At 42.2% G+C, this 24,167-nt stretch overlaps 2 protein-coding genes across 3 annotated transcripts in view; one reads left to right on the top strand and one right to left on the bottom strand.

Moving 5' to 3' along the window:
- LOC120957836 (bcl-2-related ovarian killer protein-like) overlaps positions 1-24,167 on the top strand; it is a 52,199-nt gene that overhangs the window by 18,330 nt on the left and 9,702 nt on the right. The window contains exon 2 of one of the 2 annotated variants that reach the window (XM_040380225.2): positions 17,518-17,702. The exons of the other annotated variant lie outside the window; for it this stretch is intronic. The gene's annotated coding sequence lies outside the window, so the exon portion shown is untranslated. The remainder of the gene's footprint in view (positions 1-17,517; positions 17,703-24,167) is intronic. 2 annotated transcript variants of the gene reach the window in all.
- LOC120956278 (uncharacterized) lies at positions 18,225-24,015 on the bottom strand. Its single transcript, XM_040377661.2, has 2 exons — positions 21,967-24,015; positions 18,225-20,610 (listed from the first exon to the last, which is right to left on the bottom strand). Exons 1-2 carry the CDS (start codon positions 23,201-23,203, stop codon positions 20,336-20,338), a joined length of 1,512 nt encoding a protein of 503 aa, XP_040233595.2. The 5' UTR covers positions 23,204-24,015; the 3' UTR covers positions 18,225-20,335.

Genomic DNA, 24,167 nt, shown 5'->3' with positions numbered 1-24,167 from the left:
AATGGAACTCGTTCTACTGTTGCTCTTGGAGGACATCAACGACTATTTTTAGACATTTAACGTTTTGGGCCATACTCGTTTGATCCTCAAGAGATACATTAATATCTATGCCGTTTTTAATCATTGGTATAGATGCTAAACGATGAAAAATCAATAATTGTCTAAATTTAACGATACTAAAAGCTCTCCCTGGGAAAGTTTCGTCATGGATTTTTCGCATTACAATAAAGCTCTCCCAAAATTATTTTTAAACTAGAACATGACGAATGAAACACAACGGAACGCTGTTTATGCAGATACCTTTTATTTGGCTTTCCGTACTCCCGTGCCGTTGAGAAATTACAGTTCAATAATGTGCTGGGGAGGAGTTTAAAACCCGTTAACAGTAAGATGCATGCCAAAATTAAAATATTTTCCTGAAATAAACATGAAATTCTTCGTTTTAAGAAACAACAAAAGTATGATTAAAAACACATTTGGTTCCATTGTCCATGTTTTTCGAATATCCGGTCGAGGTCGATTCCCAATGGATTCAGATAAACGGCGTTCCACTGTGGGTATATTTCACCATACACTAAAGTTTACATGAAAAAGGGAACTTTAACCAAAGGATATTACGATGAAAGATCCGCATCAACAACAACAAGACGCAAATCATGATCATTCCACATCGCCTGAAGCGACAGCTGGTTCAGCCAACAAGCCATCACCTGATTACAGATGGAGTAACAATTTCATGGGTTCAAAGGATCCAATGCCTTGGTCTCACAATCAACAACCAAACCCTCCTCCATCAGCATACCAAGGAGCTTACTGCAAAAGCATCTCATTTTTCTGGAAATGCTTTATCCGTTTGTTCATCGCCGATCTTGCTTGAACACCCGCAACAAAATGGCATTGTTTAAACAGATTGTTTTTCCTGCAACAACGTATCGACTAGTAGTATGACGAACGTGCGCGTTTACAAACATAACCAAGGTACAGGTATGCACCTTAACGAACCAGATTTGAGGAATTCATCGATGTGACCGGTTACGAAATCCTTGTGTAAAATTGCATGCAATGCCACAGAACGGCTGAAAGGCAAGTACGGAGCCTCAAAACACCTCCTTCTGTGGAACCTTTTCTATTTTATAGACATGTAAATAGTAGCTTTCAAATAATTCTTATGTAGATTAGTTTAGGTAATTCTTTACAAAGCTTAATACCCCTCAATACTTATCTCCCGACAAAACAATATTACCATCCTGCTTGCAGTCAATAAGAGCACGTAAATAGCGCCGAAAAGCTCGAGAGTTAATTAATTCTCTCATTGAAAGTTATGTACATAAAGCAAAGAACAATCTCCAATTCTATGAATTTAATCATCAAAGACTTCATTTTGCTTCGTTTGGTACTTCAAATGTTGATGAAACAGAACAAATCCAATGCTACAAATGGCTCATCAGAATAGATATTGCCCAAACGTTTGGAGTAAGTGGAAATTTCAACATGAACCATGACTGTTTCCTACTAAGAGCAGCATTCCCTTAAAATTATTGCACAAATTCCTACAGTTGACATTATTTGACTAATCCATGCAATGCCTCCAGTTCGGTTCATTGCGTCAAAGGCCCGTTGATGGTTACTTGAAATTGAATTACATCTAGTTGGATGGACAAAATTATAATGTACCCATGTGTCCCTTTCGACCACCAACCCAACCCGCTCGGTCTTACTGGACGCGTCGTTCCCCATTCCACAATGGGCATTTGCCGGGATGAAATTCAAAAAATCAACTTTGTAATAGCGCAATTCCAAATAATAGGTTTTAATACTAAGGGTTAAACTAAGAAAAATACCAAATATGAGCTCTTTATCTGTTCTGGTTCTCTAGAAAAGACCTCTCAAAGTCGAGATTTGTTAAAAAAACGCAAAAAAATCTTCACTTTTTTGGAAAATTTTGAACCTTTGTAACTTTTTCAAATATGAACCGATTTTGATAAGTTTAGACATTTTATAAAGGATATTTAGTCAGCTTTGTAAACACGTGAAAAATTTTGATATAAAGTTAATTTTATGCAAAAATATACGATAATAACTGAAGAAACCTCCTGAAAATTTTCATCATTTAAATTTTTGACTTAATGCCATTATAAAAGTGGCGTAGAGTGGCGTTGCCTCATATATGTCACATCATAGTGTAATATATATACTATCAATCTGTGAAGAAATATTCTGCGAAAGTTTGCGAACGCGAATTTTATTGAACTTTTTTCACATCAACTTTTTCTAAAAACAGACACATGCGTAACTAGGCGGCTCCATAGGAGCCTAGTGTAGCGTATTTCGTGTATTCTATAAAAATATATTCTACGTGCTTTTGATCAACTTTCATTTCAATTACGAAGCTGTGTATCTTAGTTTCAGCTCATGTACTTATCTAATACTAACTAACGATGTTTATGAGCCTGGAATGACGATAACGGAACTGACTTCACTTTTTAAGTGTTCGGAATGCGTTCAACAATAACAATATATAAATGTTCTGTTCGTTATCTAATGTAATGTATTGTAAACAAATTTTGACTCGAGAGGGCTTCATAGTCCATCGATTAATAAACTAAACTAAACTAAACTAAACTAAACTAAACTAATATGTAAATTTCTATTCTAACCTAACTTTATCATTAAATATAATGAAGCAAATCAGAACCAAATACCTTTTGGTCCTACTGTAGATTATAGCAGGATATAAAGAAAATAATTCTTAAATTATACGCATAACAGGAAAACGTTATGAATGCACCAGCATCTATTGGCGTTTTGGGAGAAGAAACTCCCAAAACTCATGACAAACTAAATATAAGGATAGAGGGGAGATGCTACAAAGAATATTTTGCAAGAAAGAAAATGCATCCAGAAGGACATTCTGTATAATGAGCTGTATTCCTCTGATTCGTTAACCAGTTCAATATCAGTAGCTACACGCACTAAAACAAAGACAGGGTTTAACTTTACAAATGAAGTAAATACTTAGTTTGTAGCTATCGTTGAATTCTGATTTTTTTGGATAATTGTAAAACTAAGAACATCGGATTTTTAGTTTTATTATCCCTTCTGAAGGCAGTACAGGGCTTGAAAAAGTATTGGATGAATATTCAAAGACAAATAATATGTGCTGCTTTTCATTACGAATTTGGGAACTACTTTATTTCAATGTACCTGTTCTATCTAAACATTTAAATGCCTTTATTCATGTCTTTAGAAATGTGAACTAGACGTCAGGAGCTTGTAATAGTATCCACCTAAGTTGTGTATGTAAATTTTTTAATATTTGTACTACCTGTGAGTAAAAGTGACGAGAATTAGCTACAATTGTCCTATACAAAGCAGAAAAAATTATCTTATTCAAAATTATTATGTTTTGTTTATATTTTATTATTATTATTATTTATTTAATCTTCATTATCGAACATTACAGTATATTTTAAAATGATTTATACTATTAGCAACAAATAATACAAGAAAAAAAAACACACAAAATTGATAAAACTAAGCAAAGATCCCTTAAAACACTATTTTATGTAGCGCCACCTGGTGGTATGGATGCGAACTACAAATAAAATGTTATTTACTTTCATAATACTTTACTACAAACGATAAAAACTAACAATTTCTGCAAAAATAATTTTATCCCGCAATTTGTTCTAAACTGCCCATTGTGCATTCGGACGATGACAGGGATGGATTGGAATAATTAAAACGCACCTCACACAGCCAGCCAGCTTGAACGCTTCTCAAGGGAAGCGACGCTGTACAGCACACGTTGTATTGGCAGACAGGCAGAGCAGTGGCAGACCTCACCTCAATGCTGCTCCGCTTATTTGCATTGCAAACGTTCATCCATCATAAGCATGAAACGGAGCACCCGTGGGGGCCTTGGAGATGAGCCGTTGCAAAATATGTCAGGCCCACCCGTGCTCCGTGCTGGTGTCGATTCTAAGTTCAGCATTGTAGCCTGCAATACGTTTAGCTTCAGCGCACACAGGCAGCAACAGTCGAACAGAAAAATGGTGAAAAATATTGATTCCAAAAATATAACCCCGCCACAATTAAACATCCAAATAGTTCGAATGACCAAAGCCCCGGCTTTGTCGTTGCAGTAGCAACGACGAGCATCAGCTTGTCGCTCGTGGGCATCAATTGCGATTCCACCAGCCGGTTTGGCTTGGCTCGATTATAGACGTTCAATTAAAAGATAGTAACCGAGGGTTTGAAACGTTCAAACTGTTGGCAAATTGGCGTCCAGTGAAAAGGGGATTGCTCAAAGTATAAAATTGGCCAATTCCGACCCTTTTATGGTGCACTGTCAATTTTTAATTGAAATGAAAAATTGCCTGCCTGTGTGTGTGGCAAAATATCGGCATCAGATTTGGGCTGCTTAATGGAGTTTATTTTATTTTTAAATAAAGCTTCCGGCTTGTTTATCTCTATTTTAAGACCAACGCACGCCTAGTTCATTGCGCTCAGCAAAAGAACAATTTAAATACATTATCTCAGTCGCAATGCAACTGGCTCGCTGTGACCACTCGTGCTAGTATGGCCACTGTGCGGGCATGAGTTTATAATTGGTGCAATCCTCAACCAAATCAACGCGGAACTAAACACATCCACCAAACCCCGAGCCAGACGGGGTGGACGAGGGAAACGGCCCCTCGTAAAACAGGCATTGACACTCGAACGCAAACCGTAGCATCGGGCAGGTGTTAAACAGTTTAATTTCGGTTGAATATCGAGTTTAAATATTAAAAGCCACTGGCACGTAATTGACGTTTGGCGTTTTGTGCTGCAGCACGGCGAGAGCATTTGCGGTCTTGGCTTATTTGGTGCCGGGAAGAGGCACGCTTCGGTATGGTATTGAACCGGTATGAAGTGAGAGAAAAACAAATTTTATCGGGAAAAATAATCAAATTACTAACCACACCACACCACACACAGACACAAAAAGGCTTGAAATGATGGGAAGTGCAAGCCAGTGCACTCTCATCTCTGCTGAGTGCGTACCGAGTGACATTCTGGAGTTCCGGATCCGGACTTTGAATACCAATTTTTGTACATTAAACCGATCCAACGTCCAGTCCGGGCCCCCATGTCCCCCATGTCATGCTCGCTTCCCTCGCGCACTCAACAGCAAATTAAATAATCACTGCCTTAAAACGTTTGTAATTGGTACCAATTAAATATTTAATCGAATGATCATTGTGTCAATTATCGCGATCAACAGGCGACATCCGCCAATCCATTCAGCTGCTGTGGTTCAGTTTTTTTTCAATTCTTTTTTTTATTTTTTGTTTTTAATTCGATTATAGAAGAAACAAATCGAGGGAAACGCTATCCAGTGCAGTGTGGCTATGGGGACCAAACTCGCCATAAAGTCAGTTCCTCGTATCACGCACGGCTGTTTGGTTTGGTATCGACGGTTTGGTACGGTGTGGCAGCGGTGATGGTGGTGGGGCATGAAATTATATCATTAAATTTCGATGATTTGTGCATGAATCATTGATAAGGGATGGCACAAACATTAATGATGAGGCGAGGGGACAGTTTGCATATATCTCCGACTGCACACGGCACAGTGCATTCGATGTTGGTGCTGATATGGATTCATTTTGCACTCGGGTTTTTTTATGTTCTAAATTAGGTAATACGTCCAATTGACTATGTGAAGTAATGGTAAAATGTTTTTCTATCGATTTGTTTATGATTGCGATGAGCTAAAACCGTAACCAAATTTTGAATGCCCAAACTGGTTGATTAAATGAATGAGTGAAAGTGAATTAAATTTCAGTAAAATATTTTTACAAAATTTAAAAAAGGGATCAGTAAACAAAATGCTTTCAATAGGTACAGCATGAAAAATTAAATTTGTTGAAATAGTATAATAGGCTACTTTTGACAGAACATTGCTGTTAATTATTGATTATTTTACTCATCACTCAAACGAGCAAAAAGAATGAAATATAATAACAAATCGGATCACAAAATTCAGTTCTTAGAATCGTTTCCAATTAGGAAGAAGACACATAAACTGTGCACGAATTCTGCTACTAATGTTGTCCTTTCAAAAGCTGAGTTTACCTATAATAATCGCTAAAAATTATCAAGAAAAAACCTTTTCAATTAGCAAGATTAACACACAAACGCAATCGAATTTTGCCACCAATGTTGTTCTAGTATTTTGGATTTTTTTTAAATATTAATATATTATGCTTAAAGTTTTATTTAAATCACTAACTACACCAACTATATTTCTATGCTTAAATACAGTTTGATAGTTCCTACATCAGAAGAATGATTTCGAGTTAAATTGGTGTTGAAGGCCAAGTACCTTGCACGACCCTTTTTTAACTTCCTGAGCATTTCGACCTGATAAGCGCCTCGTGAAAAACTTACATTGTAAGCAATTGCTTTAAATTAAAAACCCTTAACGATAAGACAAATTCAACCTGTCTTTCTGTGTACTCGCATGTGCCATTCCATAGCAAATCAACATACAACACACCGCTCCATAAATTCAGCAAGTGTCATCCAACGGGTCCGTCGGTACCTATCAGTACCCCGTTCGGTGCGGGCTTTACCTCCCCCCCCCAATCAAGCACATACATTTTAAACGCATAAACGCAACAAACCCCCCAAGGACGGCTCGGCCTCGTTCCGCTCCGCGCAGTGGCCCTACCGTGGCGCACGCCAGGGCCATCGCGTTTTGCAGAAATCGGTCGGCTCATTTCGTATTCGCCACCGCCACCGGCACGCCCAAGGATGGCCCCAAGGAGGCACCGGCAGGGCAGGTGGTTTCGGTTGGTATGTCGTTTTTAATTTCCACTCCAAACACATTTCCAAGCCGAGTGATAAGCGTGCTTAAATGGCTTGTAATGGCCGTGCGTACGATTGCGAATTGCAGCAAAACAGCCTTAAACTCCGTGTCCGTGGAGCCTTGCTGCCCGCGATGTGCTTTAATCCAAGACGTGTCGAAGTGCCGAAGTTATCGCTTAAACAATGCCGACTGCACTGCTGCGATACGTTTGCAAAATCAATTAACTCGAGCGCGCTGAAATCAAGCCGTCTTCGCGCTCGGGCAGGGAATCAAATTCCAATTGCTCTTGCTCTCCGCTCCGCTCAAGCTCGACGGGAGTCGACGTCCAGGCCGACTAATGAAATTATAATCATCCTCCAGTGGCGGCGGAAGGGAGCGGTGTTAGGAAACGCTGCACCTCGCGAAAACATAACTTATCAATTGGCACTTTTGCTCTGGCCAACACCGAACGACACGGGCAACCGCATCCGCCAACATATCATTTGCGACTCGGAATCCGTCGAACGATTAAACGAGATGATTGCTTGGGCTGTTGGGCGGGTTGTGTCAGTGTATGTGTGTGTGGGGATGAAGGAAGAGGAGTCGACGACACTCGGCGAGGAAGCTTGTGGTTTGCTTCGTCTTGTTGTGATCGAAAGGTTGATCGAAAAGTGTCCATCGCTTAAATGCTACATTAAAGCCCATAATTGGATGATAGCTCTCAAGAACAATTGTTAAGAGAAAATAAGTCTTTGGGAGTTAATTTATGTGAAGTTGACATCGTTTGAGACAGTTCTCTCGTTTAGGGATTATTGAATGCTTTGCCATGTTGTTGAATTACATCAAAGAAGCTCGAGATTGCATTGAAAACGTCTAAAATAATAACAAAAATATTGTATATTTTATGTAAATGACATTTATTGTTCGCCTAGGTTTACAATGAATTTCATCCCTTTAGTTTTTTAATTCCCAGAAACATGAGAGCATCTTCTTCGATTTTTCGATAATTTCTAATAAATAAATTATTTTTATTTTATTCTCTACCTTAAGGACATCTTGAACAAGCCCCAAGCATGTGCATCCTCCCTGCAATAATACATTTTATGCTACCCAGCATACACATCCTCCCCGATGCTGGCAAACGACGATCCCACTCCATCGGTTAGCGTAAGCATTTCTGCGCTAATTAACCGTTTGCGCTGAACGCTGTTAAAGGAAATGTTCTTTTTTCCACTTTGCCTCTCTCTCTCGTCTTGTTCGACTCAATCGATTCCTTCCCGACCTGTCGTGCCAAGTCGTCCGTGCCAAGGGTAGCAATCAGAAACCAATTTTCCTTCAGACGCCTTAATTATATGCTAGTGCAAGCGCATGCTCTCCTCAACCTGGCCGCCTGTCAATGTCCTTCCAAATCAAGCTAAACCCACCACAGATACAACTCTTCCTCGATACATTGATCCTCTTTGTGTCCAGCAAAATTTTTCCACCCGAGATATGGCGCGTTTTTTTGTCTGGTCCTCTCTCTCTCTCTCACTCTCTCTCGATTCAATAATTTCGATGACGTTCGATCGAACCTATATTATAATCAACACGCATCGCTGCGGCATCACAGCCGTAATATGATGTTTAAAGTGCCGTAAAATATTATTGATCTATAATTACTTTATTTGATTATCGGGTGTCGATCGCAGGACCGATCGCAAGGGGCTCCATCCGCGCTCGACTGCATCCGAATGTGCTGCGTAAAGCATTATTAGCACATTTAAGAAAATTGCACCCTAATCGGCCGCGGTTGCTGCCGATGCACACACACACACACACACACACACCGTAAACAACAGGCCGCTGGGGTAAGCGGGCTCATGCACTGCGGGTCGGACAGGCGGCGGCGGAATAGCGGTTACGTGCCGCCACCTAGGTGCGAACCAAGCCCGGTGTGTAAAAGGTGTCAATTGGATGCTTCTTTCTGCGGGACGAAATCACTGTTACGCATTTGACACGGTTAGTTGGCGCGGGTTCGATAATCGATCGTCAACGATGTAACGAGTTGCTTTGAAGGATGTGGGAAGGCGAAGGTAAAATTAGACGCCTAGCGGAGTATTGCTTTAACTGATAGAAGAAAAATAAAAATATGTCCTTCGTGGAGTTTTAATAATTACATCCAAAAGATGTAAGAAAGGTTATTTTTGTTACATTCAATTCCTTCCTAGAGTGTTGGTAAAGGTAATAGCAGTGAAACTGCTACTTTTGGTTTTGAAAATAACAATATAAAGTTAACACGTGTATTTAAGACTACGGTCTCACGGTACAAAAGTTGCTCATAAAAGGTTTTCAATTGACTTTTACTTCATGAGAACATGTCATGAGAATCACGGGATAATCACCATCGAAAACAACGAAGATATCCGTGGTAGCTTGAAGTTAATTACTGATACCCAATGAAAGCCGAACGCGAAGTACGAGTGTTAGAGTCTCACCTCTGATCATCACAGTAGAGTTCGTGACGCTGACAATATTTTATTTCAGTCGGAATTTCTTATGACTATGTCCGTGACATTTTGCAGAACTGATCACAGTAAAAAAATCATAACAATGTGACTGACCAAGCACGTTAGTTACTAAAATGTTACAAAGCATGTATTGGTTACATCAACTGTTTGAGTGTCACCTCTGATCATCGCAATTGAGTACGTGACGCTGACATGGATTTTGTTTCAGTCAGATTTTTTATGATATTGACAGTGACATATTGCAGCACTGTGTAGAAGCCTTAAAGATGTTAGGAGATCTATTATTTCTTGCAAAAATCGGTCATTACGACAAAATTGTTCATGTGGAGATCAAATTATTTCCCTTTTCATGAACGTAGCAAATCACGCGATGCACATGAAAAGGATTAAACTCGTGATACAAAAGTTCATTGCATTTCAGAATTAGGAGTTCTGCATTTTGAACAAATTAGTACACAGTATTACAGTAGTTTGATAGATGACACATGAGAACCGAGGCTATAAGACGCCTCGTTACTCATTATAGATCCCGTGCTCGCGTAAATGTCAGCTATTAAAGACGTTTACGTTTGACAGTTGTCCATGTATAAAAGACATGTGTCGTACAAATAACAAACTCGCATTGGAAGTGAATAACTTCATCCAGCTACAGTACAACCGCTTGATCGACTCATGGCTTTAATAGACTATAAAGCATAGACAAGCTCAACATGCAATTCTTTCCCCCAATGCTGTCCGCGTCCAAGGGAGTCTATTAAATCACTGGCCCACACCGCTAATTACACAGCTAAACCACGTTTCTATACGCTCCTTACGCGTGACAGATGTTTCATACTTCTCCGCTAATCAACTCCGCATATGTCCGCAGTGTGGACCCGCGTGGAGTCCTCCACTTACCGCGCTCCCCTGTGCCGGCAGGATCATCCAGCTCCGTGAGAAAACTAAAACCACCACCCAAACCGAACCGCACACCAGAACGTCAGTCGGCTGGCGGGCGTACAGGTCGTAATTTATATCGATTTTCTCATGTTTAATTTATATCGCGTCAATTGCCAGGCCGGACCGTCGAAAAAAAAAACATAACCAACCACGCTCCATCCAAAAACGAATAAACCGAGCAGGAAGAATCGCCTCATTTGGTGACATCGTGCTGGGCTGCACGCTCAAACGGGGGAATGGAAGAAAGGGCAGTCGGCGTGAGATCTATCTCCCACCGAACCACACGCGCTCGATGGGGGCATCTCTTCGGCAAATCTCCTGGGGACATAACTTCATCAGCTCGACCGCGTCAGTTTCCCTGCGGTTCATAACTTTGATCAACTCCGGGGAGAGTTGCAGTTCCTTTCGTGGTTGCAGCAACACAGACTCTCCACCTGGCCAGTGCTTTGGGGCGTCTTTAGACTGTGTTTTTTTGTTGCTCACTAGTGCTACTTCCTCATCGACCAAGCAAAGCCAAAGGTGGCAATGAGGTCTCGGGAGACAACGGCACGCTCGACTTCAAGAAGCCGTTGCGTCTCACGCGATCTGTCCGCAATGGTAAAGGCGCCCCCAAAAAGGGACCTCAGGCTGAATGCGTTCATGTGTGTATGAGTGTGTGAGTGCGTATGTGTGTGTATGTGTAATAAATTAATTTTAATTACATCAACTATCCGCTAAGTCAATTAAGAGTTGTAAATAATTTATTTACCCGCCGGTCATGCGACACGCAAACCGGGTACGAACTGCCGGGGATTTGTGTATCTGCAACTGTACCCCAACTGCGGGAGACAGCGGACGCTTTGCAGGAACAGGCTCCAGAGACGGGACTAGTGAGGGGCTTGGTGCGCTGATCGGCATGCTTTTGGGAATGTAAAGTCGGCTTAATTACGAGCCTTTCGAATCCTCTCGGTCAATATTGGTTTTTGGCTTCGGAAGTTATGCTCTCCTGGCGTGAAGGGATTACATTCTAATAAATTACGAACCTATTACATGCGCGTAATTATGACTCATGAATGTAAATAACCTCTGTAAGTGCTCATTATTAACTGGACGGTGAAGTGTGCGCTGGACGGAGGGACGCACCTTAGACGTGGATTGATGCAGTGATGGGTTTTGGTGAATTAGATGATGATATCATGTAAAACTCTAAGCTTTGGTGTTTTGATTGCAAGTGCAGTGGAAAGTGCGAATCAATGCAGCAATCAACAACACTTTTTGGTACACGACATTAAAGCGTACAGATGCAAGAGTTATATAAATTCCTGTTGTAATAATTCAACTCTCGCTTGTAAAACAATAGAACAATACAATAGGAAATACATTGGTGGACATCCATGTGACTATTTTTCATACATTTATTACACACTACCAACATTTCAATGAGATTTTGCTCACAAAACGTAAGTGAAAGTAATAACTTAACGAATGCACCGTTGAATTGGTTCAATATTAAGGTTTCTTGTTAACGCAGTATCTTACTACAAAGAATATTTATCATTTTGTTGTATCATTGCTCTTCCAAATTTGTTTTTAATTTTGAAACTTGAAAAACAACAATATTTGAACTTATTTTTGATATTTTTGGATGTTAATTATTTCAAAGTTCAGACACAAATAGTTTATATTTCTAGCTAGTGCGCGAGTCTGTGCTTATCAAAGTTTTGCTGCATACTGAAACATACCCTGAATATTGAAATATTATCTCTTTAAGCAGATTCCTTTTCATATATCTTAGGATTCCTTATCACAAAATGCAATGCAATTTGTATACAGAGCTATGATATAATCAGCATATTGGCACATATTTCAGATCTAGTGGTATGAATCAGACTTAACGAAGGAACTCATTTTTTGTATGAAATTTTACGATATATTTTTATTTTCATTCAAAATGTAAGCCAACCAACGGCTTGTTCTATTCCAATAAAAATCAACCTCTCGTATGAAGAAGAGCTTGACTTTTACAACGATTGATACTAATGAGTAAAGAATGTTGGTGAAGCCAGTTAAAGCCAGGTATCCAGTTAAAAATTTAGTGTTTTATTTGTTATCCATTTTTGTTGGACAGATATACCATAAATTTTAAATAAAATAACTCCCTGTTTTCGAACTTCACGACACTCTATTGTACTATGTTCTACCTCAACAAATAGGAAGAAAAAATTGTATTAATAACTCTTAAACTGTTCATTATGGGCGGAAAATTAAATAAATATTGGCTTATGCTTCCATAACTTCCGAATGCTTACAAAGGTACATAGGTTTTGCACTTGCAAACGACAAACGATTATGCATGGAGATGCTATCTGCAGGCACATAAATCCCGTCCAATTAGAAACGCCACCGTTTGCGGTGAATGGAAATCGATGTCGCTACAAAACGGAACGATCATCAACAACTCATGAGCGCTTAAGATAAGCCCATTTAACGGCGCGCCAAGAACAAACCCCCCGAAGACACTGCCACTGACTCCTCTGGTTCCCTTCCAATGCCGTCCATCTGTCAACTGTCACTATCTCCGGGAGCCGATTCCATCGTACCCATCGTGCCCACCCAGGTCCACCCGGGGGTTGCTGTAAAAGGACACGCACAGACAAAATGCCGCCAGCAGTACCGAAGCGACAGCCGACACAAGCACCAGCCCGCCGTGCACAATTAAAACCGGAACGGAATTATGCATTACCCGTGCTCCATTGCTGGAACTCCAGCGGTCCTCCGCCAAAGCGCGACAACTTCCCCTCCGGACAGATCAATCAAAATTGTCAAGCCTACATAAATTTGATTGCCTTTCCGATAATTTCGTCCACCGAAGGCTCCCCTCTGTTTATTGCGACAATCGCGAAAAATCTGCCAACCGCAACCACGGAGCACCCGTAGCCACGAACACGACACCTGCAAGCGTGTGAAAGAAGCAATAAATTATTCCTCCAGACTCCCTCCCCTGTATGCAACGGCACATTGCAACCAATGCACCGGACCATAAAGAGAGAGAACGCGGCGTGACGAAGCGTAACGAACTACAGCAGCGGCAGCAGGAGCTTCGGCAGCAGCAGCAGTGGCAACGCGCGTACTTAACAACGTGCCAGTTCCCTTTCTGCTGCGCCCTGAAGCCCTTCACAGCACTTCCAGGCGCGCCATGTTGGGCAAGGGCAAGATGTACATTTCGGATGTAAATAGAATCGATATATCCGGGGGAGGTTAACCCCTTCACTGCCCTAGTCATCCTCTAGGCCGGTTGTGGTTTCTTATCACGACGACACGATCTCCCCGGCACGAAAGGGAAGAACACTTTGTTAGATGTCGCCCAAAGCACCGGCACGTCTGTGCCACGGACTCATTCTCATACCCTTAGAACCCTCGCCTGTTCATCGAGAGCTGAATCTCAATTTCGCTATATCAGCTTTACCACCATACCAACCATATAAGGATTTGGTGCACGATCCGACAAGATATGAGTTTGTTGCCGTTAATTTCATAATTTGCCGCTTTTGCGTGGTTTTTTTTTACTTTACGACCGCTTGTTGTTGATCACGATGGAGTTCACCACTATCTATACAGTACTCCAAATCGGGACGCTTCATTCAGCATTAAGTGATGGTTTTGTATGTTTTGTTTTTATTTAGTCGCAGCGAATTGAGCAATTCACAGCCTACGTTACATTACCTACAAGTTCCGACAGATGATTGATGGGTTGGTTTAGCTTACCGTTCCGCTCGGAAGCTTTATAAGGGGAACAGATGCATGCTTTTCCATCTAGATACCTCATGTCGGATATACTATCTCATGAGTCCGCGCGATTTGATCATATTTTGTTGTCATCTTTATTGGCGATCATTATTGACTTGTTTGGGGGGAGTTTGATCTCTTACTTCAAATTGCTATTATTATGTATAAATATGTTGATATGGTGATAGTATAATAAGAAAGTAAGATAAGCAACTTAAGCAACTTCACTCGCGTTCGAGGCTATGAAATTGTGGTAAATGAGTAAGTTGACAAGCGCCAAGCTTCTGATGAAGCTAACCATGTATCTAGCAGTCTTTGCTATAAAGTTTTGTTATGAAGTAGTATTTTTATAGCAAATCGAGTTTTCCACTTTTTTTTAATAATAATCTAAACACTAGAATGAGTCAAAATATCCCTAATGCTTCACATTATTTCAATGATGTGAAAAATTATGCTTTTGAATAAATTTTGGTTAAATTATATTGATTCTTATTAGACTCTTAAATACTTAAACATGATGTCTAGTACTATTTGAAACCTAAAGTTTTAGATGGGCGTTGTTTTAATACCATATTCTAATATGAACCAACCAACTGATTTTAATATGAATAGATGGAACATTCCACTTTCCATGTCTAGGATTTGTTTTCTTTGTCTGAAAGAAACCCGAAATGATGAACTTAAAATTACAAATAATAAAACTAGTAAAGTGTTAAGTCAAATAACAAGAAGAAATAAAAATTTTGGCAAACGTTATGCTGCTATTTCATCACGCAATTCTTCTGGTCATTGAGAAAATCACGGCCAACATGTAAAAATCATGTAAAAGGGCAACAAACGACGAATGGTATAGCCTTTTTGTTTTGCCGAGAGATGGCGCTAGTATTTTTTTTTATAGTAGATCTAGAATTCGAACAAATAAGCAAAGCATTGCCTTAGCCTAGACGCAGAAGTTTAAATAGTAACGCAGATATATGCCATAATAATTAGTATACAACGAGTACTTAGGACAAAAAATGCACTTAATTTGCAGTACATTCAACCTGGTTAGTGTAAACTCTCAAACTGTCCTCAGATAGCTTTTAAAGCTCTGGTCCTCCAATCACTTTATGATTTTTTGTTGTTGTTTTGTTTGAAAACAGTACACTAAATTAAAAATAAATCTCTTCCTCATCAACCATAGGAGGATACGACGGTGCACACGGTGCTGCACATTTATTTACTGCCCTTTACTGTCCGAGTGTACCCACCATTTCCAGCTCATAATGATGACTAAATGCAGCTACTGGAAAATGGAAGCACCGGGGTGCGACACGCGAGACGAGAAACATAATTTATAAACTTCCATTCACCCGCCACACCACTGCAAGCACGGCACTACACTAGCATATGTTTTTGTACGTATGGGTGTGCGTGCGCGTGTGTGTGCCAAATGAGGTTTGTTAACGCGTGTGCGCTTGTCATCATAGAATCGAGCCCATTACTCAACGACAGCCAACCGTCATAAGTTATGCGAACTGTTGCCGGCGTGCACTGCGTACCGCGGAGCCGGCAATTCATTGCATTCCGTTTGTCAACTGCACAATCGAATCGTCCGTGGTGCCACCAGTCCAGCCGCTCGTCTTTCGCGCTCTCTGTTCTCTGCGCTACTGATCGATCGGAAGGAAATCCATTGGCGGTCGTTGAATCGAAGCTCGAACCCAACGTCATTTTATTGCCCCGACTCTTTTTTTTCGACTCTGTCTATCGGTTGTCAGTGGAAACCAAAAACCGGAATCGCATCAATCGCTAACACAGACACACACATGGTAGGGTAGGGATTTTTCTTTTTGCTTGGGAAACAAAGCTCCATCCGGATTTTGGGTTTTGTGTTTTTTTTAGCGGTGAGGCAAGTTGGGAAGCAATTTAAGTTACGCAAGCGAGAATAAAAACTAGCAGAATGGTTACGGGAATGACGTATTCAACACCTTCCGTTTGGTTAAAGCTTCTGGCATGCAAGGGAGAGAGCATGGAACCGGAATGCGGGGGGCTTTTTATGGATTGATATTTTTGTGTACATTTCAATCCTTCCCATGTTTCCCTCTTCTCTCTACCGTTGATCGATGTCGCTTCACCGAAACGTGTCCACATAAATAGCATCGATACCGTTATACTACCGCATGGGCGCTGGTGAAGAGGGCGTAGATGGCGAAATGGGAAAGAGCGGTGGCCGAATTGTGCCCGCCTCGTATCCTCGTATCGCGCGGTATAATTTATTCATAAGCGGCAGCACGATTTATGGGACGGCTGTTTGATTTTGTAATTAATAAAGTTGTGAAAAATTATCACCGCCATACCCCCCGCTACGTCCCCGCTTCATGATTGCCGCTTTTTTGTATTGAATTGCACATGAGCATGTGTGTGTGTGTGTTTTATGATGGTTTTAACATAAATTTATGCACCTCAAGAGTTGCGGTGCGGTTATTAAGCTGAGTTTTTTTTAAAGGGAAGACCGCGACACTCGCCACATGCTGCCTTAAGCGTGACTTAAGAAGACAGACAGAAAAGATTATAAATAAATTGCCTCCATATCAGGAATGGACAATTGTCATTCGTTTTGGTACGGAAGATGAATGGACAATGATTTTCGGGAGACGTTAAGATTGCTTCGGAGGAATTATTAGCGCCAAAGAACATTAACTTATAACGGTATACGTGCTTCAATTGAGATTTCATTCTTCAGGGTACTGTTCTTGGATTTTCAATACATTTACAATTCTCTACTAAGGGTAGTTTTTTGTGTGGTTGTATGCTAACAGTGGTAGCTATGTTTTTCCAGAAGAATATGTTCTTCGGTACATCCTGTGTTAGATTCATGTTGTACATGGATGTTTTGGACAAATTTATACACACATTTTTACAATAAATAGATTCCATCAATGTTAAGAGCCGAGCTTCTCCGACAGACCACGCAAAGGATTGCAGGGTCGTAGCGGAGGAGAAACAAACAGCAAACCTTCCGACAGTATCTTTGATACTTTACCTACTAGCCAGTGTTTCCCGCTGATCCAACGGTTGGGAAGCCAGGATGCAGTCGGCAGAAGGTGTTTTAGCTTGGAAATCCAGGGACTCTGTCCTAATTCGGATGTTAAAAAAGGTGTTAACTCCAAGAACTCCTGCGATAAAATCTCCTCACTACGACCCTGCGACTCTTGCTGAGAGCCAATCCTTCGTGTGACCTGAGAAGCTCCGCATGTAACACTTAGCCATAAACTACAATTTCTTCTTCTTCTTCTTCTTCTTCTTCTTCTTCTTCTTCTTCTTCTTCTTCTTCTTCTTCTTCTTCTTCTTCTTCTTCTTCTTCTTCTTCTTCTTCTTCTTCTTCTTCTTCTTCTTCTTCTTCTTCTTCTTCTTCTTCTTCTTCTTCTTCTTCTTCTTCTTCTTCTTCTTCTTCTTCTTCTTCTTCTTCTTCTGCTTCTATTTGGTTTATAGATGCCTTTCGAGACTTAACTCATTACCACGCAGCCGGATAGATAGTCAATCCTTGGGGGGAAGACGATCCATTCTGGGTTTGAACCCATGAGACGGGAATGTTATTGAGTTGTTCGAGTTGACGACTATACCACGGGACGGCACTCTCTACACTACACTATATCCTTCTCTTTTCACATTATTTGGTATGTATAATATGGCTCTCCTTATCTTTTCTGATGGATGTGTTTGATTTATTAAGGCCGGGCTACATTGATCGTACTCCGTAGTGTAATTTCTATTTTCACTAGCGCATCTGGTGGCGGCTGGTGGAAGCTTTTTTTGGTCGTCGGGGGAATGGTTGTGCCGGATCTCAAAATTAATTAGTTTTTTTCGCCGTTTTTCGATGCGAAAACGGCTGAAATACTTGCACAACATATTTATGTATCAATTACAAAGCTTTCCCAGTCCAGTTAAAGTAAAAAACATAGAAAAATTACGTATTTTCTGGAGCATCCCCAAATTGTTTGGCAAAATGCTTCGGTCAGCCGCCGCCAGATGCGCTAGTGAAAATCGAAATTACACTAGCGGGTACGGACAATGTCCCCCGGCCTTTATGCTTTACAAAGTTTTCGAAGAACTTATCAAGAGTGCTGATTTTTTTTAAATTTAATAGTAATATTCGATACAAATTTAATTTTACATTTATTCAAATCATGAACAGATTTTTAGAAACAACAATATATTGGTATAAACAAGTTGTGTGCATGATATTACAAGAGCTATAATCCATCAATCATTTCTGCAGTAAAGCAAACATTCTAATAGGGTACTTAAGAATAATTAAGAAAAAGAAAAACGTTATTTTATTTTAAATATGTTTAACGAATAGCAAATAGATGTCATTCATTTAGATTCGTAATACTCCACTACATGCTAATATAATATTTTATTGTACAATTGATGAAGAAATAGTGCTCCCAAGTAAAACTCAAACAAAAAGGGCAGCATTAACCCTCTTTTCCATCAAAAAACCAAACAAAAAAAAAGATCAAAGTCCATCACTAACACTGTATACACATGTACTAAGTTTTATTGCACCACAAAACAAATCATCTCTACACACACAGCAAATACCGTAAGCTTCTTAAGCGTTGCAAAATCGCAATCCGCAGCGCAGCGCATTCTTTTCACACACAATGCGCAAAATGCGCGCAAGAACTTTTGTCGCCTTCGTTTCATAATTTACAAATAAATAATTAATCATACACAAAGCCAACCGCCGAGGCCGACGCAACACCTCGACGGCCACCAGCAACAACCTAATTAAATAAACTCTTTTTTTCTTGCTATACGTGTGTATTACACTCGAGCGGCTCAATGCTTCATGCACGATCGGATCCCGGGCCGCTTGGTAAGCCTTCGGTCACAGTCACCGTTGCAGTTCGGCTGCATGCATGCATGCATGCGATGTGATGAAGCACGGCAAAACACACAAGCACACACTGCACGATCAGAGCGAAAGGAATGGCCGGGGATACACGGTTTAGGAGGTAGGAATTCTCAGCGGATTTCATTAAGCCTTCGACTTGGTGGTCATCGTGCGCAGGGCCCTTCTGCCCTTTTGCAAAGCGACGAACCCTTCTCGATGTTGCCGTTCCCCTTTACTCGCTATACAACCAAGCGTGCGTCATTGGTTTGCTATTATGCGGTTTTGAGCTGATGTGTTTCTTTACTGCTTCTCCGCTTTATCTCGCTGTCTACTTATGAGGCGGCTTCCCGTTGAACTCGTCATGGCTATCGGGAGGATGCTGTTTTTTTGCAAAGTTTTTTTAGCAAGAAATCATTCAACGGACTGTTGAAAAAGCGGCGGCAATCATTTAATGCGCGTCTGTTTTTTTAACTACCACTGCTCGCTTCACTCAATCGATCGGAGCCCCGACGATGCTCATATATGATGCTCACATTCTGCAGCCCTCCGCTTCGAGAGAGACTTTAATAACTCACTTAACAGCTACAGCGCTTTCACGGTGGCAAATGGCAACTTTTTTCACGTTCCCTCGCACGATATCCCCAAGAGACTGTGCGAGTGCGCGCGAGCGCGCGAGGGGTTCGTCGCTTGCTGTCTTTTTTTTGTGTTTGCCCTCCTCGCTCAAATCGCTCCAAGCGACGAACCTTACCCTTTAAAAGAAAGAAGAAGAAAAAAAGCAAGCATAGAAGCAAACTCAAGAATGCGCATCCGCTAATAGCGGCGGCACGTCCCATTCACATCACGTTCGCTTTCATTCATCGAACGCTCGATGGTATTCGGCCGTTTGCACACGTGGTGTCGCTTTTAAAAGCCAGCTTAAGCGCTAATCCGACCGATACTCATCGTAACTGGGACGCCGATGGTGGCGCAATGCGACCAGCACCAGCGCTAGCACGCCGATGGCCAGCACGACCGCCGACGTCGTGCCGACGGTGATCCAGAGCAGTGACATGGGGGACGTTGTGTGGCCGGATGGTGTGTTCTGCGGATCGGTAGAGGAAGCGGCCAGCTCCGGCGGTAGCATAATTCGGAAGGCGATCGATGCCGTCTCGGCCAGTGGCAGTGTTGCCGCGGTGGTTGTGGTCGCTGTTGTTGCGGGTGTCGTTGCATTTGTGCCTTGGGCTGCTTCGGGCACGGGACTTTCGGTTTCACGTTTGGTGCGGGCAGTTGTTTGACAGTTTTCCTGGGGCAGAGGATGAGAAGCAGTTGATTTGATGTTCGCTTCTACATTAAAGCTGCTTATTCATGTATATTTTTTAATTTAATGAACATTTAAAAAAAATAAAGAAATTGATCAAAACCAAAACCTCAACCTACCACCAAACACTCTCGCCGATCAACGCAACCGACGATCCGGACGCGCAGGATCATCTCGTCGCCGCTGCGCATTCCCTGGAACATGGCCGCCCGAAAGCCCAACCGGTAGCCGAGCGGTGCCTCAAAGACGGGCGCAACCGGGCTGATGGCACGCATCAGCGGGTTCAAGCATCCGTTCGCGTTCACGAGCGAAGCGGAGTTGAGTACGGTTCCGGTTGGCGACAGCCGTTGCATTACCACCTCGGAAAGGCGCGTAAAGTTCCATCCTGAACAGGGGGGAGGGAGACATATTAAAATGGAGTTTATCGAGCTTGGTTGTGTTCGGTTGGTCCCAGACATTCAGCAGACCATTTAGAGAACATTGCCGCTGACACTGGCTGGATTAAACAAATAATACCAATAATGAGATTTTCTTCAAAATATTGAAATAAAAATGCCAGCATGCCATACGTTTAATTTGTATTGTATACAAAAAATTAACAGATTTTTAAACGTTTATAGTAACTCTATAATTATTTTTTTTAAACCTTGATACCATACAATCGAATAATTTAAGTAAATACTCAAAAAAAAATAATTTGCATTGAACGTTACGTAATCAATAGATGATCCCTTCACTGGTAGCTAATTACAGGGATTTCCAAGACAGTTTTGAATGTAAACGTTGTAATTCATCGCGTGCAAGAAATTAATCCACATCAATCTGATATTTCATTTCTATCATCATATTTTTTTATTACTTCAGCATGATTTTCAACACGTTTCGAGCAGGATTGAGTTTGACAGTTCTTTGTTACGTGTTGAAAATCATGTGTAAAAACTGAAATTTCTTATTGAAACAAATCCATCATTTGACAGCTGTTGAAAAACATCTTGAAGGTAGTAAATAATGATGTGCACATTTGAAAGTGTCTTGGAAACCCCTGTATGCCTCTTTTTAGAGACAATTCTAATTCGCTTTCCTGCAACTAAATTTAACTATTGAGTTTCTACAAGATGAATTATTTCAATAAGATGAACATTTTGTTGGTCCCGTCATATTCCATACATGTCATGCCATGTGACATGTGTCTCTTCAAGATGAATGTCTCCCTTAGGCGAACATTGTCTCCATATGCGATTTGGCATCCTAAATTCTGAAACCAAAATTCACATAAAGAGTATCCCACAATTTATTCATCGTAGCCCATAGATTTTTGGTTCGTTCCCATATTTTTTTGGTATCGTCCGATTCGATATCAATTAAATTGAACCAAACCATTCTGGGAAACGCTAAATAAATTTTGAAAACTCACAAAAAAACCATATGGGAAGCAACTACAGAAATATGGGAATCAACCAATAAATCTTTACAGATTGAATAACATTTCACAAAAATATTCGTCAAAGGATGCTAGAGGTTTTCCATGGTTTCTTGGATACTTTATAGCAACTCTTTTCTCTAACATGAACAACTCTCTAAGCTACCGTTTCCTTGAAGATTCGCCTTAGAGAGACTTGTAAATGCGTTTCAAGTGAGCCTTGAGTTAACTACTCTAAACAAAGTCACAAAATTGCACCATGAATATTCATCCGCATGGCCAACCCGAATACTGGCCAAAAATCGTCCTCCGCATACTCACCATCTCCCGCCGAAACCTGCGTCCGCAGCATCAACTCCTCCCCGAGCAGTACCGCTCCGCCCGGCTGCAGTGCTCGGGTGAACGATCCGCCGCCTCCTCCACCCTGTCGCCGAAAGATGCCCAGCTGCGAGCGAAACGGGCGCTGCGACCCCCCGATTGCAAAGGCCGTCCCCGTGCCGGACCGGGCCTGCGCATCTTCCGCCACCCCGAGCCGCACCGAGTGCGTCCGTGCGACGATCCGCTGCTGTATGCGGCACTGCAGCGTCAGCACCGGATCGATGGCCGTGCGCATACCGGCAATGGCGGGGAAGCGCACCCGCAGGCAAAGCTCTCTCGCCGGCGTCTGCCCGCACGGTGTCACGCCGCACCGACCAAAGTCGGGCCACGCTATATCGACGAGCAGGCGCGACTGATCGAGCCGTACCTCGCACCCGCTCAGATCACCGCCATCGTTCTCAACGTCCACCAGCGGGACACTCTCAATTGGGCTTTGCACCGTGAGGGACGCACGAAAGTAACCGCCCCCGTTTCGCAAGCAGGCGAGCTCATTCAACTGCAGCCTTATGGGAGCTCTCGCCCCGGCAGGATCGTCGCGAAGCGATCGGCCAACACCGCCCGCTGACGGTGGGATGTAAATGTTTGCCGGTGGGTCGTACCGATAGCCTCCCTCCTGGTCTGGGCTCTCCTCGAACCCTTCGTCCGCTAGCGGAGCGAAGGTAGTTGACGTTGTCGGTGCGTTGTAGTTATAGCCCTGCTCTGCCGGAGACACCGTGGACACTACAAACACTTCATCTCGCTGCGGCGGATCATTTGACGGTGGCAGATAGTCTGCCTGTGGAGGTGACGCAGGAAACGCGGGCTCATCGGCGAGCGGATCGTTTGCAATGACGGGCGGCAGGTAGTTGTTCACCGGTGGAGCTGGTTCATCGGCGAATGGAACCGATTCCGGGGGAAGATATGCGGCAGCCGGTGCATCATAGTTGTACCCCGACGAGCCAGCTCCCTGGTCACGCTGTGGCGGAGCTGGCGAGCCTGGAGCTCGATTCACTATTATTTCTGGCTGTCCTGCACCGTACCGATTACCCAGCAGCAGGGCATCACGTTTCGGAGGCACCAAAGCACGTGTTATTGTAGCGGCAAAGACACTTCCACTACCGATCACTGGATCTGCGGTGGAAAGACCCACCAGCAGTACACTTCCGATCGCGTACACAATAAACCACCCACTAGCACGCATGTTGAAGAGTTAAAGAGTGCCTGACCACACCGCTCAACTCACTCACTGCAACGTCCGAAAGGATAACTTCTTCAAACAAAACTAACCTCCGGACGCCGAACGGTCGAGGGTTTTTATTACAATTCCCACCCAGAATTCGGCACTTTTTGGGGGAACTGGTGACACACACACACACGCTTTTCCCCATTTCGTTGACCCATTCAACGGGTAAGAATTTTTAATCATCCTCGCACGGCACGACTCCGCTCCCGTTGGGGATTGCTCACTGCGGCAGAAACGAAACGACAGCAAGCGACGAACCCTCCACGACGGTGCGTTGCGGTCGTGATTGAAGCATTCCCGGACACTTTTGCTGGAGTTGGCAGTTGTGAGTTGGATCACGGTGAACAGTCGAGGTCACCATTGCGTGCGTACGAACAATGCAAAAGAGAAGCTTTCTTCTTCTTTAAAAAAAAAAAATAAAAAAGGCCCACTTACTACTACGCATAGGAAGTGCGAATGTGCGCGCACCCGTACGTCAAAATATTGACCACACCGTGGAGAATCGAAATCGTGACCGAAGAAGAAATGGAACTGGCAAACGGACGTCAAATGTGGCCAACTGTTTGTGGCCCCAAAATTTCACTTTCAACGGCCTTTAACGGGTGTGTAGAGTCTCGATTAAATTGAATTTTATGAAGGAAAAGTGCACGCTTTTTGCTTCCGACTTTCCTAGTGCAACGTGTGCCCTGCTTTACTTACTGTTTGTGCTAAATGAGAAATGTCGTGATGAGGTGTGAGTATCACGCCCGTCCCTTTTGGCGTGACTTGCAAACCCCGTGCTTTTGCACCTCGTTTTCGCAAATCTCATTAATTTATCCGAAAGCGTAAATGAGGTTTCCGGTTTTAAATTGATCGCTCGTAGTGCGATCAAACATTCATTAAAAATTGCATTTTTCAGCCCCGGCTTGGCTGGGTTGCATTT

This window comes from Anopheles coluzzii, chromosome 3 (genome assembly GCF_943734685.1).
Source record: "Anopheles coluzzii chromosome 3, AcolN3, whole genome shotgun sequence".
NCBI classification, from domain to species: Eukaryota; Metazoa; Arthropoda; class Insecta; order Diptera; family Culicidae; genus Anopheles; species Anopheles coluzzii.
This window is presented reverse-complemented; position numbering and strand designations above follow the sequence as displayed.

What these genes read in the sequence shown, in the direction of transcription:
- LOC120956278 (XM_040377661.2), bottom strand. Translation starts at nt 23,203, where the DNA reads ATGCGTGCTAGTGGGTGGTTTATTGTGTACGCGATCGGAAGTGTACTG. An exon ending in GCAGGTTTCGGCGGGAGATG is followed by an intron (nt 20,611 to 21,966) that starts GTGAGTATGCGG and finishes CCCCCTGTTCAG; the next exon opens with GATGGAACTTTACGCGCCTT.